General features: G+C 41.5%; 1 protein-coding gene across 2 annotated transcripts in view; it reads left to right on the top strand.

Moving 5' to 3' along the window:
• The window catches only part of RPN2 (ribophorin II), a 60746-nt gene that overhangs the window by 14598 nt on the left and 30488 nt on the right, over positions 1-15660 (top strand). For both annotated transcript variants that reach the window (XM_034641876.1, XM_002915156.4), the window contains exons 4-9: positions 505-680; positions 4822-4897; positions 6108-6242; positions 8836-9012; positions 10271-10389; positions 12088-12193. In XM_034641876.1, coding sequence (XP_034497767.1) covers positions 505-680; positions 4822-4897; positions 6108-6242; positions 8836-9012; positions 10271-10389; positions 12088-12193 — 789 coding nt within the window. The remainder of the gene's footprint in view (positions 1-504; positions 681-4821; positions 4898-6107; positions 6243-8835; positions 9013-10270; positions 10390-12087; positions 12194-15660) is intronic.

The raw sequence follows: 15660 nt of genomic DNA, 5'->3' as shown, positions 1-15660 counted from the left end.
TTTAAAGAGGGAGGGTTGTGTCAGATTAATTTTTTTTTTTAACAGTGAGAATCCATTAGTAATGTGGGTGGAAATTCCATTCTTATGATTTTATTTTTCTTAAGGAAATGGAGTTTATTTTTTCCCCGAGTTTTCGTTTTTCGTGGCTTTTAAAGAACTTTTTCCTATAGTTGTCTCTCTTGTGGGAAGCCTTGATTTTTCTTTCCATCTCTCTTTAATGTTTAAAAATGTTCAAAGTAAAGGAAGAATGCCCCTCATACCAGATTTCTGGAAATCCGTTTTATTGAACATAGGGGAGCCATATAAGCAGACAAGTGACTTGCCAGAGTCTTTCAAAAGCGTTGTGCTGCGTTTTGACAGACACTGAATTCTGGTATCTGAGAACTGGAGGGGGAACGATCGTGTGCCGCCGGGTGGTATGACTTTGGTGGTTACTCTGTGTGTTGTTTGCCACAAACTGCCAGCACCTGTCCTAAAGCTCTGTGTCTCCCAATCCTTTCTTAGATCTCTATTTCAAATGAGACCAAAGATCTGCTCCTGGCAGCTGTCAGCGAAGACTCATCCGTTACCCAGATCTACCACGCCGTGGCCGCCCTCAGTGGCTTTGGCCTTCCCTTGGCTTCCCAAGAAGCACTCGGTGCCCTTACCGCTCGCCTCAGCAAGGAGGAGACTGTGTTAGCGTAAGTCATCGTGTTGAGCGCTTCTCAGGCTCATCTGTGGCGGAGACTGTCCTGAGAGGGTTCACCACTGATTTAGCAAATCTTTTCTGGGCACCTACTATGTGCCATGTGCTCTGCGAGGGGCTGCAGACGCAGAGTTGAACCGAGCAGGCAAGGTCCCTGTCCTGATGGGCTCACCTGGACACTGTGTCCTCAGGACCCTGAGTCAGAACATAAGCACACTGCCCCATAAAGACAGAATTGCTTTTGAGGTGTGAGGCTGCAGCAAGGGTTAGGAGATAACTGAGGGAAAGGAGGCCAGCGAGCCATGTGCATCTTTCTTTGAGGCTCGGCCAGGGCATGCTGAGCTGTTGGCAGTGGGGACTCTGCACTGAAGGAGGGCTCACGGGATCCCTTGAAGTTGTGAGAGACAGCATCTGGTGGGAGAAGTGGGTGCTCAGAGGGGAGAGCATTCTAGGAATCAGACTCTTCTACTCTGCAAAGGGCCTAGGTGAAGGAGAAGCACCTTATAGGAAAGGAACTCTGAGCAATTTTCCTCTTCATTATAAATTTAAATATTATAACTGACCTGAGGATGTTGACTAAACTTAAAAGTGATAGTATATGTAGTTTTTTTCTTTAACACTGTAGCTCCTCATTTAAAACAGTATATGTATTTTTTGTTTTGTTTGTGTCCCCCATTCAGTTGCAACCCCTGAAAGAGGGTGGAGTGCCTGGCCTCCTGTTAATTGTTTAGCAAGAGGTTGGTGACACTGATTCCCTGTTGCAGAATAGTTCAGTTGTTTCCCAGGTTTTTTGGGGTGGAGGGTGGTTGTTTTGGCTAAGTAAGATCAAAATGTTTCTAAATTGGAAGCTTTGTTAAGGGCAGGGGTCATAGGCAGTTGCATTCTCTCTGTCACTTACACCCTACCCATTTTCACATGGTCAGTCATCAGTGACTTTGGGGCTACTTTTCCTAAGGCTGACGTTTTGTATACACTTTGCCCAGTACTTGACCCTGCTGTCCTTTGGTTTTAGGTCACATTATTTTGATCTACTCTCATAATCTCTTGGGGGAAATCCCCAAGGATCCCTAGGGAGATCCCTAGTCTCATGTCATGATATTACTGTCAGTGCCTCAGTCTCATGCCACCTTCCACAGTAGAATCTTTCCATTTCCCTCCAAGCAAAAAAGAAAGCCTCCTTCCTCAAAATCCCAGAACAGGAAAAAGTACAAAGAAGGTATATCCATTTTGGAGTTGGTTAGACTTGGGTTTGCACACCAGCCCTATTGCTGTGTGACTTTAGGTTAGTTACTAACCTCCCTGAGCCTCATTTGTAAATGGAGACCAATGATCCTTACATCATAGAACAAATGTCAGGATTAAATGAGATAATGCATGTGAAGAATCTAGTGCAGTGCCTGGTGGGCATCCAGCAAAAGCTCCGCCTCCTCTAGAGCACTTCCTTCCTAGGTTCCCCCTCTTAGGAAGCTGGTTACTTCCTTGGTTGTACTGTAGTCATTTCTATATTAGATTGTAAGCGGCTTTCTTTGTGGTGCTCACACTGTGTGGTGCATGGTGGGTGACCCACAAAGAGTTAATAAAGGCTGAAACTACACTTTGATGTTTCTGTTCTCTTACGGAAAGCTTGCAGGTAGAAGGAGCACATGCTTGGGATCAGAAAGAACTGTTCAAATCCAGACCCTTCTCCTTAATACCTCTGCGACCACGAGCAGGCTATTTAATCCCCCTACACCTCAGTGTTTTCATGTGTAAAACGGGGACAATGGTGTTTGTCTCATAGGGTTATTGTGAAGACCAAACTAGAAGGATGCCTTGTATAGCATTACTACCAAATTGCCCTTGCCCTTTTTAAGGAAATGTGATATAAATTAGGACTTCTAAGTGGGCCTTCTACATTTAAGTGGGCTTATTCTAGGATATGAATGTTCATAAACTTGTCTAGAATGGAGAAAAAATTTGTAGGTTTGAATGAACCATCTGAAAAGATGCCATTGTGGTCTCTCATAACCCAATTTCTTTAAAGCATCTGCTGTATGTTAGCAAGACAAGATCGGCTTTCTTAGTGTTTGAATAAAGTACTCCAGAGGGAAAGAAATTGCCGACCGGTGAGTAAGTAATTAAAGCCAGTGACAAAACTTTTCAAAAGCTAAGTGGATTAATTTCATTCTTAAAAACTTCTGAAGTTGTTACCAGCATGACATTCACTCCTTCCAAAGAGAAAAACGATATCTTAATTGAAAAGTTCTTTCTTGGCTATCCTAACAGCCTTTTCTGGGCTCAGCCTTTATCACGGGCAGATGTGGGATTTTTATCTTGTTTGGAAGTTCAGGTTTCATTTTCTCTAGTGCATTTTAACAACAAGCATCCCATAGGAGTCTTTGAATGATTGGGGCTTCCCTGCCCATGAACTATAACTGCTCTGTTTTCTAGTTTGTCATCTTAGCGAAATTAGTTTTCCACAGAGGGAATCTCAATGGTTATGATCTTAACGGAAGCAGACAGATTCTCTCTTCACTCCCCAACATGGCGACTTGTGTAAAACCACACAAAGGCCCCGTCACCTCCTGGGAATTAGGGGGACCATTGTGGGTTTGAGCAGCAATTGCTTAACCACCAGGGGTCCTCTGCTTTCTCTGTACCACCAGGAAAAGCACCATTTCTATTTTCCAAGTTACCTGCACTAAGAGAATAGAATCTAATAAAAAAATCTTATGTGTGCACACCTACCACATTCTACTCTCAAAGTTTATCTTACAGAAATATATTCTTCAGTGGATGCAACTACATGAACAAGCCATAAATAGAAGGAAGTACTGACACACACCACATCATAAGTGAGCCTTGAACACATGATGCAAGGTGAAAGGAGCCAGACACAGGTTACATAGTGTATGATTCCATTTATATGAGCTACCCAGAGTAGGTAAATCCATAGACACAGATGCAGATTGGGGGTGGACAGTAAGCTGGGAAGAAGCTGCTCAATGGCTTCATGGTTTTCTTTTGGACTGATGGGAACGTTTTGGAACTACATAGAGGTGGTGAGATACATACTAAATACCACTGAATTGTTCACTTTTCAAGTAGCTAATTTTCTTATGTAAATTTAACTTCAATTTAAAAATAGAGAAGAGAGCTACGAATGAGGTCTGATACAGCACTGTATGACCTAGTACAACATAGATGTGTATCAACTGGAGAGTCAGTGAGTAAATTGTGGTATATCCAAGCAGTACAATACTATGTCATGGTTCATAAGAGTGGAGTACATTTATATGTACTCATACGTAAAGATATATATTTTTAAGTTAATAAGAAGTTAGAAAACAATTGTCTTTTAGGGGTAGGTGTTAAAGGAATTTTAACTTTCTTCTTTAGTAATGTATTGCTTGAATTTTTGACAAATGTGCTTTTATAAACCGAAATAAATGGTAGGGAAAGAAAAAGAGAACAAATTCTGGTTTCAGAACCAAATTCTTTTTATCTTATTTAATGCCTGAAGGGTGAGTGACTTTCTGGTCTCCTAGCAGGGTGAGGATCGCACGAGCATTGAACAGTCAGCACGTGTTTACTGAAGGCTTCCTGTTCATAGCGCATGGATCTGGTTTCAGAGAAGTTGCTCCAAATTCTACCCAGTAGTCTGCAAATGTAGATTCCGTAATATTTCTTTGGTCTTAGAGTGAGAAAAGTAGAAAGTTCACAGGCAGCTAAGTTGTCTAGCACAGTGCCTTGTGCAACACGGGAATGCCAAATACCCTCGGCTGAATCGAATTCTCCCAAAGAACATATCTCTTCTAAACCTAAGTGAGTCTTACTCAGTGTTCTGCATGTGATGCCACTCGGAGCAAAACAGATTTCCAGAGGAGGGTGAACTTGTGTTCCGTCTTTTTTCTGTGCCCACAGTACTTACTAAAGGTCATGTTGCCTGGATTGCCTTTTCCTGCTGTTAGGATCTTTGTAATGTAGTGGCCTTTCCCAACTGGATTGTAATTAAGCTCCTTAACAGCTGAGACTGTCTTATACTTCTAAAGAACAGGAGAGGGATATTCCTGAAAGCGTCCCAATACAGGAAGGAGTGAGCAGTTGAAAAGGGACAAGACTTGATGTTCATTGGGGTTCTACTCTTTATCTTCCAGAACAGTCCAGGCTCTGCAGACGGCATCCCACCTATCCCAGCAGGCTGACTTGAGGAGCATCGTGGAGGAGATTGAGGTGCGAATTTATTTCGACAAATGAATTTCCCAGCTCCTATCTTTTTTTTTTTTTTAAGATTTTATTTATTTATTTGACAGAGAGACAGAGACAGCCAGCGAGAGAGGGAACACAAAGGGGGAGTGAGAGAGGGAAGAAGCAGGCCCCCAGCGGAGCAGGGAGCCTGATGCAGGGCTCAGTCCCCGGACCCTGGGATCATGCCCTGAGCCAAAGGCAGACGCTTAACAACTGAGCCATCCAGGCGCCCCTCCAGCTCCTGTCTTTGAAACCCTTTAGAAGAGTCTTGCAGATAGACACACATGGTTTATTTTGGCCAGTTACTTTTTTTTTTTTCGTATCCATGGCGCACTTACATTCTTTGTATCAGAGCAATATGTCCTGGGGGATATTCATTAGGGTAGGATAGTTACACCATCAGTTAGGTAACAAATAACTTTTCCAGCCTTTTGTAGGTATAGGTTCATAGTCCACAGATTTTAGAGCCTAACAAACCTGAAATTTAGGTATTTTTTCCTGCTACTTATTACTTTGTAATCTCAGACAAATTATTTAATGTCTGAGCCTCAATTCCTTATATGGTGTTGTAGGAACAAGTGAGGTTCTAAAGTACCTGGGACATAGTAAGTGTTCAGCAAGTGGTCCTGTGTTTTTATTATGACTTTATCCTCTCCTTTGGCCAGGACTTCCTGCTGCTCAGAGACTGCTCTCGTGGACTACATAGTGATGACGGGCAGTCCACACAGTGTCCTCACTGGGTGCCCCACAAGCACGTTCACTGCCTTACCGTGTTGCCCAGGAGAGGAGTATGTCCCTCTCCATCCTTTAGAGTACTAAATAAGAAAGAGAAAGGGTCTGCTGTGTAGGTTGTGTCCAGAGGGATGGCCGTGGAATCTGTTTATGTCACGATGCTTCCTGGGTGCCCTGCAGCCTGGTGTCTTCAGTGCTCTGACTCTGGCGCTCTGGCTTGAGTGCCGGTGGTCAGGGAAGGAGCGCTCCCGGAGCTGTGGAAGACACTGTTCTCTTTGGATACCTGTGGGATATACTTTGTTCTCTGCCTCAGCATCTTATTTGACTAAAGTACTGAATGATTGAGGGGTTCTCCAGATTTAGAGTAAGATTTCTCCAAACTGTCTGCATGGGGTGACTGTGGTTTGCGTATGTCATTCTGCTATCACTTGACTTCCAATGTACTTCCATTTTATTGTGACAGGATCTTGTTGCTCGCCTCGATGAACTGGGAGGTGTGTATCTCCAGTTTGAAGAAGGACTGGAAACAACAGCTTTATTTGTGGCTGCCACCTACAAGCTCATGGACCACGTGGGGACTGAGCCATCCATTAAGGAGGTACCTAACCATTCTGAAACCCAAAGGGGTTGTTGACTTTATGGGCTAAGAACAGCTTTTTTCAAAGGGAGTGTTGAGTTAGGCTTGGGGTGTAATCATGCAGTGTCTTGGGTTAAGCACTGAAAATGAGAACAAGATGTAATGCCTGTCCTCAAGAAACTGGTTGTCTGTGGAATAGGCATGTAAACAAAGTGTCATACTTGCATTATTTTGTTGTTTTATTATTTTTATCTTGCAACACTTTACAGTTTATAAAGCATTTTTGTATGTGGCTCATTTGATCGCCATAGGAAGTCTGAGTAATATGCTCAGTCAGCCTTGGTCCCTCTGTGGAGTGGCAGCGTGACACGTGTGGGGACGCACAGCTAATAGGTGGTAGTGATGCCCCTAAACCAGGTCTCCCCATGCTGCAGGCTCTCCTTCCTGCGTGTTGTGAAGTAGACCTCTAGCCTTGTTACATTTGCTTGAAGTGGGGGAGGGTACGTCATGAGGTGGAGACAAGAAGGCCACATGTCTCTTTTCTTCCTGGTACTCCTTACCGCTTATCTCTTGAGTGATTTCCGTGTCAGTGGCCCATGCAAACCCTCCTTCTCTTGAGAAGTGCCCTGTACCTGAAAACTGCCTGTTTTCCTCCCTTCCACCTCATCCTTGCCAAAGGCTAAATCTTAATTAATCTTTGCTGATTGACATAGTTCTCTGAGAGGCATGTGTGTCTACCAGACATCTCCCAAGAGTTAATTCTTTTTTCCTTTTCTTTTCTTTGTGTGGTTTTTTTTGCCCCGGGAGGAGCTTGTTAACCTGAAAGAACCTTTGGTTGGAATGTGTGTGGGAGGTCTTTTTGAGTCGGACCCTCTTTGTACCCCTTGTTTGTGAGAAGGTTACCAACCCTTGAGCTAAAGGATTTAAAATACAAGCTGCTGTTGTTTTAATTTTAGGGGGAGAGATTGGGGTTCCAAGTTAGAACTTTGGTTTTGAGTTCTGTGCTGAGTTTCTTCAAGTAAAGAGTAAATAATTATCTGTCTTGGGTAATTTGAATTAATTTTTTATTTTCTCTGGAGGATATGACCTAATAATTTATTCATGTGTTAGCATTCTTCTGCTGTCTTTGGTCCATCCTAAGTGTAGAAGATGCGGAGATACCACACACTCTTACTTTCTGTGATGGGTGAAGAGCAGGAATGTGGGTCTTACGGTACAAATCACTTAGGAACTCTCCTGTACACAGCACAGTAGATGAATTGGCGATATTCTACATACACAACTTAAAAACTTTTTCTTGCTTTATTCCCAAGCTTCTACTAACCAGGTATTTGGCTGGAGTAATTTTGCTGTCACTGCTTTTGACATAACCATTCTGGTGAACAGTCACCCATTTTAACATGTCAACAGCCTAGTGATGGAAAAATGTAATTGGTACAATTAAAGAAAATTATTTCATGTCGACTGAATAACACTGTCGGGAACAAGGGAGCTCTTTTGTTAGATTGGAGGTTTTAAAAAACAAAACTGATTGAAATGGAAAATGTTTCCTCTTAAGCAAACAAGCTTCAGAATTTTAATAATGCCTTTTAGGTTCCACTTTTTTAAAAAACTGCTTTTAGTTTTCTTCTCTAAACAGCCCATTAGTTCTTAATGGAAAGTTATTTTAGTTTCTTTCTTATGTACATTTTGGCTATAAGGTTTGGTCTTGTGAATTCAAACTTAACTCCAGCGTACTGCTCAGAAGGGGGTTGGGAGGGAAATTAGCTTCGGTGGGAGGGTGAGAGGAATTAGGAAAGAACATACTTTATTCTGGAAGGAGACAAATAGACTTACATGTAAATTTTGGTCTTGCTTTTTTTCTTTTCTTTTCCCATTATAACTTGTAGGGATTACTTAACTTTTTAACCTCAGTTTCCTCATTTGGAAAACATGGATAATATCAATCTTTTCAGGATTTTTGTCAAGATTTGAGTTCATGCATGTAAAGTACCCGTCACAGTGCGTGGCACATACAGTAATCTGGAATATGAGGTTATTGTTATGTGTATTTTTTATTTTTATTTTTTATTTATTTATTTTTTTTTAAAGATTTTATTTATTTATTTGACAGAGATAGAGACAGCCAGCGAGAGAGGGAACACAAGCAGGGGGAGTGGGAGAGGAAGAAGCAGGCTCGCAGCGGAGGAGCCTGACGTGGGGCTCGATCCCATAACACCGGGATCACGCCCTGAGCCGAAGGCAGACGCTTAACCGCTGTGCCACCCAGGCGCCCCTGTTATGTGTATTTTTTAATATACTTTCATATCTCAGTAGTTCTCCAAAGGTACCTTGTATTTGTACAGGAAGCATTCAATAAAGAGTTGACGGATAAATGCATGAATTTCAGTCTGAACCAGAGGATGGAGAAAACAACCAAATCTAGGTTTTAATCTTAAATGCAGAATATTTGCTTTTTACCCCCTCTACCAATTTGGATTAATGGCGAAAAGATCCTCCATGCAAACACCTAGAAACAGATAAGGAATGACTTGAACCAGTGGGGAGCCGAGGGGTGGCTCTCCCACCTTCCTGCCAGAAGAGGATCTCAAGTTGCATTTTCCTTTTCTTTCAGGATCAGGTCATCCAACTCATGAATGCCATCTTCAGCAAGAAGAACTTCGAATCCCTCTCAGAAGCCTTCAGCGTGGCCTCTGCTGCCGCTGCACTCTCTCAAAATCGCTATCACGTGCCAGTTGTCGTTGTGCCCGAGGGCTCTCCTTCCGACACTCATGAACAGGCTATCCTTCGGGTATGACTTCTGTGTCCAAACTCTGCGGCCCTGATCGCTGTTTTTATTGGAAGGCTCTCATAAATCTGAGGACTAGTGGAAATCTGATTGTAAACCCCCGAGGACATACCCATTAAATGTAGAGCAAGGCTCATTTCCCTTAGCCTGGAATTGGGGATATGACCCCTGGGTGAACTAGTTACAGAACCCTTCAAATCAATCCAGAAAATGTTTTTGGTTTTTTTTCCAGAAGATTTTTTATTGTCGGTCTTTTGAGAAATTAAATGCAAGAAAACTGTATTTCCAGGGTCGTAACACTTAATGTATAGAGGAGTCTTGCTTCTAAAAGCATTTTTCCAGTACCAGAACTTTCTAAATACGTGATTTAAAGACCGCTTTTTAAATTCCCCGGTAATTCTAGTGCTTACGGTTGTTAACACCAGGTCTCTTCCTCCTGCTGTTGGCAGTTTGTCTTTCTGCCTCTTCATAGCGTGTCCATCCCTCCCACTCAGCAGGAGAGACTGCTTTTTTATGGCGACTCTCTGAACAGAGGAAATGCATAGATATTGAATACGCTTTGAGTTTTCATCTCAAATGAGGCATTTGTTGCTGTTGTTTGGGAATCAGGGATAACATCTTCATAAGAAATTAGCATTTCATTTAGGTGTAAACATTGGGGTTCCACACAGCAGAGTTCCATCAGTTCTACTTTGGTGGCCTCCTTAAATATCCTCCTGAAGACGTGCCCTGTCCTTCAAAATTGCCTCTCCTCTCCCTGCTTACACTCACAGCCCCTCAGCAAAGGCTGGGGTGAGAAGTCATAGTTCACCGTGAGTCAGGAGGGGGCAGCTAAGAGAGCAAAGTAGAAGTGTTGGCTTTGTAGCTAGATAGGCTGGGGTTTGAGTCCTAGACCACCTACTTAACTGGCCACTTGGCCTCAGTTTCTTCATCTGTAGAGATTATGCCATCTATCTCAGATGATTGATAAAGGAGGATGTGTGTAAAGTGCCTATCCTCGTCTGAAGAATGAGTGTTGGACAACATCATCTTTAAAATCCTCCCTACCTCTAACATTCTAAAATCTATCCCATTACCAATCTCCTTGTATTTTCTGTGTCTGATTTCTGATAGATCATAAACCAAAGTCAGTGATGATGTCCTGAAATAAGGTAGTTCTTCCCCTGAAGAGCTGGCTCCCTGTGGATAAAGCACTCCAGAAACAAAATTTTGTACTCCTTTGGCCTTTGTTGCTACAGATAATTTTAAAATTTATTTCTAGTTGCAGGTCACCAATGTTCTGTCTCAGCCTCTGAGTCAGGCCACTGTTAAACTAGAACATGCTAAATCTGTTGCTTCCAGAGCCACTGTCCTTCAGAAGACATCTTTTACCCCTGTCGGGTAAGTCCTGAGCTTCCATTGCTGGCAGCCAATATAACCGGAATTAATATGGGTATTATGAAATACCCCCAAACCAAATTTACCATTTGACATACTAATGTAAAAAAATTCTATACTTATATAAGAAAAGGAGTTTTTTTTTTTTTTTTTAAAGATTTCATTTATTTATTTGACAGAGATAGAGACAGCCAGCGAGAGGGAACACAAGCAGGGGGAGTGGGAGAGGAAGAAGCAGGCTCACAGCAGAGGAGCCTGATGTGGGGCTCGAACCCATAGCACCGGGATCACGCCCTGAGCCGAAGGCAGACGCTCAACCGCTGTGCCACCCAGGCGCCCCGAAAAGGAGTTTTAAAGCTAAAAGAGGGGCACCTGGCTGGCATAGTTGGTAGAGCATAGGAATCTTAATTTCGAGGTTGTGAGTTCAAGCCCCAACACATTGGGTGTAGAGATTACTAAAAAAAAATAAAGCTAAAAGAATTTTGTTTTAGTTTTACTGTTTCCTTCCCTATCTATTTCTAGTTGTCTCTGTCTTGTCATTATGATGTAAGTAGCCAGTTTTAAATTTGGTACTGTCTTTTTCTGATGTATGAGTAATACATGTTTATTGTAGGAGAAATATAGAAAAACACAAAAAATAAAATACAAATCACCCATAATTCTACCACCTAGGGATAACTCCTGTTCACATTTTGTTGTCTTTTTTTGTCAGCCCTTTTTCTATGCAAATAAATATATTTTTAATTGAATTAGGAGTATGCTTTGTCTAAAACAATGTGTCATGAATATTTCCCCTATGGGATTAAATATTCTTCTTCAATCTTATTTTTTTTAAAAGGTTTTATTTATTTATGTGAGAGAGAGAGAGAGAGAGAAGAACAGGTGGGGATGGGGGGGAGAGAGGGAGCCCAATGCAGGGCTTGATCCCAGGATCCCAGGATCATGACCTGAACCAAAGGCAGATACCTAACCATTTGAGCCACCCAGATGCCTGTCTTATTTTTAATGGTTGTATATTGTTATGGAAATTTTAAAAGAATTAAGGATCAATTTTTATATGAGACTTTGTTAAGTGTTAAATTGGTAAGCTAAAGAGACCCGGGAACTCTGAGTTTTAGAGAGAGTATGTGTTTTTAGGAATGATGAGTGGGGTGGTAAAAGACACTTGGGATTTTGCTATGTAGTTAGAGTTAATTCTCTACCTTTTCCTCCCTTTAATATAAAAGTTATTGATATTTTCATAAAAGTAAGATATGCCATTTTTAGGAAATTCACAAAACACAGGGAAGTAGAAATAATACAGAAAATTGCCTGCAATTATACTGCTCTACACCAACCTTTTTGAGCATTTCTACTCTCTCTCTCTTTTTTTTTTGAACACAATAGGAATCATACCGTAGACTGTTTTGCATTTAATTGTAGAAGTCTACCCGAGGGAGGTGGGATTTTAGGAGCTGAGAGAAGGAAACAAAGGAAAGAAGATTTTAGAGACTTGAAAGAGGAGGTCATTTTAGAGCTCTCTGAAGTTTTGCCCACACCATAATCTGATTGAGCGGGAGGGTGCCCAGCTGGGTGGGAAGTGGAAAGGTGAAGATGTGGTATAGCCTTGGCTTGTCTCAAGGAGGGCCACGCATGGTCCATTTGTTACCTTCATGACTGTGCTATGTGAGCTCTTGCTAACCCTGCCGTCATTCTTAACAGGGATGTTTTTGAACTAAACTTCATGAATGTCAAATTTTCCAGTGGTTATTATGACTTCTTTGTCAAAGTTGAAGGTGACAACCGTTATATTGCAAATAGTGTCGAGGTAAGTGCTTTTCTTCTCATCCCCCTTGAATCCAAGGAAATGACCAAGTAGTCACACAGCATTAATTGTCCGGTATATTGACTTCATTTTACAACCAAGTTAATGTGAATATGTTAAGAGAAGGGTAGATTTAAACTATGCTTCGCCAAGAACTTGATCATAGTGAGTTCTATTTGTAAATTATTCATTTTGTATTATGATTTAGTATCAGTATTTCACATAACATTTAGGAAATAGAAAAGATAAAAGTCACCCATAATTTCACCAAGATGTAAGCTTATTATGATGTTTTGTGTGGTAGGTCTTGCTTGATAGATAAGTGCCTGATGCTAATTAGGTGAGGAAAAGCATCCAGTGACATATTGTAGTGAGGCTGTCTGGGCAAGTACAAAAGAAAATCAGTAAGTTTCTTTTTCTTTCTTTTTTTTTCTGGTGAGCAAAAAAGCAAAGTTTATTGAGTGATAGCAAAGTGATAGTACAAAACTCCCGAGGAGGGAGGGGACCCTAGAGGGTTGCCCCAAAATGACTAAGTTTCGTAATGAATTGTGTTGAAGATCCAAAGTGGTTTTAAGGATGGCAACGTACGCCTCATTTATCTGATGCTTGGGGAGTGAGGTATCTCACGTTAGTGGTTTTCCCAGCTAATTGGAGTATACCCTTTCAGGCTTTCATTTTAACCTTTTTCATAGAAGTTTATTTAAGATGAATTACATGTTTTCCTACTTTCTTAAACTATGGGATATGGTTTAACCATTTCTTATTCTGAATTAGGATCATCAGTATGAACCCTTTATTGAAGGCCTTTGACATGAGAAGCCTAGTTCTGTGAGCTTTTGCTTACATTATTTTTGTCTTACAACAACCCTCAGACACAGATGGAGCCATCTTCATTGCACAGAAGAGGCTCAAAGGGGTGGAGTAGCTTGTCCAAGGTCATCTAGCCTGTGCTTGGGTGGATTCCCTGCCCAGTGTCAGTTTAGTTAGCGTGCTCTGGCAAATATACGGCCTGCATAGAGGCTGCAGGGCTGTGTGCAGCTCCAGCAGGTGGCCTTTTTATGCTATTACTCCCTTCAGCTGTCATTTCTCAGTGCTTTTGCCATCGTGTCTTCGCTGTATCTCCTTAATTATTGTGCGTTCTGTTGGATGAAGGGAACTTGGAGTGGTCCTGTGCCTTTGCTGAATAAATATATGCAGTTTGGGAGAACTCTTTTCTTCACTATTCAGGTGTCATTTTCCACTCATTTTTTTTCTCTTTTTTAAGAATTTATTTTAATCTTTATTTTTTTAAGTAAATCTTATGCCCTACATGAGGCTCAAACTCATGACCCCGAGATTGAGTCACAGGCTCCACCAACTGAGTCAGCCAGGCACCCCTCGTTTTTCTTTTTTTAATAAAACTTTTTCATTTTTTTCATTTTGAAATAATTTTTTTTTTTTTTAAGATTTATTTATTTATTTGACAGAGATAGAGACAGCCAGGGAGAGAGGAAACACAAGCAGGGGGAGTGGGAGAGGAAGAAGCAGGCTCATAGCGGAAGAGCCTGATATGGGGCTCGATCCCACAACGCCGGGATCACGCCCTGAGCTGAAGGCAGACGCCCAACCGCTGTGCCACCCAGGCGCCCCTGAAATAATTTTGATCTTAAGTTGCAAAAAATGGTATGAAGAATTTCTGTGTAAAGTAATGGAGTTTTTAGGTATTTTTTAATGTATGTTTTTAAACTTTTTTTTTTTTAAGATCTTTTATTTATTTATTTTTGAGAGCAAGAGAGAAAGAGCAAGCATACAGAGGGAAAGGGAGAAGCAGACTCCCCGTGAGCAGAGAGCCCAACGCCGGGCTCAATCCCAGGACCCTGAGACCATGACCTGAACCGAAGGCAGAAGCTTAACCAACTGAGCCATGAGGCGCCCTGTGTTTTTAGGATTTAAGGATGGAAAACTATACCTCATTTATCTGTTGCTTTGTGGAAATGGACTTAACCAAGCATTGTAGTATAAAGAATGGGCTTTACCCAGTTCCCCAAATGTTAATGTCTTATATAACTGTTATATAATTATCAGACCCAGGAATTTAGCACTGATGCAATACTATTAACTGATCTATAAACTTTAATTCAAATTTCACTAGTTTTTTTTTTTTTTTAATGGTTTTTTATTATATTACGTTAGTCACCATACAGTACATCCCCGGTTTCCGATGTGAAGTTCAATGATTCATTAGTTGCGTATAACACCCAGTGCACCATGCAATATGTCCCCTCCTTACTACCCATCACCGGTCTATCCCATTCCCCCACCCCCCTCCCCTCTGAGGCCCTCAGTTTGTTTCTCATAGTCCATAGTCTCTCATGTTTCATTCCGCCTTCTGATTACCCCCCTTTCTTTATCCCTTTCTTCCCCTACCGATCATCCTAGTTCTTATGTTCCATAGATGAGAGAAATCATATGATAATTGTCTTTCTCTGCTTGACTTATTTCACTTAGCATTATCTCCTCCAGTGCCGTCCATGTTGCAGCAAATGTTGAGAATTCGTTCTTTCTGATAGCTGAGTAATATTCCATTGTATATATGGACCACAGCTTCTTAATCCAGTCATCTGTTGAAGGGCATCTCGGCTCCTTCCATGATTTGGCTATTGTGGACAATGCAGCTATGAACATTGGGGTGCATATGGCCCTTCTCTTTACTACGTCTGTATCTTTGGGGTAAACACCCAGTAGTGCAATGGCTGGGTCATAGGGTAGTTCAATTTTTAACTTTTTAAGGGACCTCCACACTGTTTTCCAGAGTGGCTGTACCAACTTGCATTCCCACCAACAATGTAGGAGGGATCCCCTTTCTCCACATCCTCTCCAACAATTGTTGTTTCTTGCCTTGTCTATCTTTGCCATTCTAACTGGCGTAAGGTGGTATCTCAGTGTGGTTTTGATTTGAATTTCCCTGATGGCTAATGATTTTGAACATTTTTTCATGTGTCTGTTAGCCATTTGTATGTCTTCATTGGAAAAGTGTCTGTTCATATCTTCTGCCCATTTTATGATTTGTTTATTTGTTTCTCGTGTATTGAGTTTGAGAAGTTCTTTGTAGATCTTGGATACCAGTCCTTTATCTGTGGTGTCCTTTGCAAATATATTCTCCCATTCCGTGGGCTGTCTCTTAGTTTTTTTGACTGTTTCCTTGGCTGTGCAGAAGCTCTTTATCCTGATAAAGTCCCATAAGTTCATTTTATCTTTTATTTCTCTTGCCTTTGGAGATGTGTCGTGAAAAAGGTTGCTCTGGCCGATGTCATAGAAGTTGTTGCCTATGTTCTCCTCTAGAATTTTGATGGATTCCTGTCTCACATTGAGGTCTTTCATCCATTTGGAGTTTATTTTTGTGTATGGTGTGAGAGAGTGGTCAAGTTTCATTCTTTTGCATGTAGCTGTCCAATTTTCCCAGCACCATTTATTGAAGAGACTGTCTTTTT

Source organism: Ailuropoda melanoleuca, chromosome 13 (genome assembly GCF_002007445.2).
Source record: "Ailuropoda melanoleuca isolate Jingjing chromosome 13, ASM200744v2, whole genome shotgun sequence".
Lineage (NCBI taxonomy): Eukaryota > Metazoa > Chordata > Mammalia > Carnivora > Ursidae > Ailuropoda > Ailuropoda melanoleuca.
The sequence above is the reverse complement of the archived record's forward strand: the minus strand, read 5'-3'. Positions and strand labels throughout refer to the sequence as shown.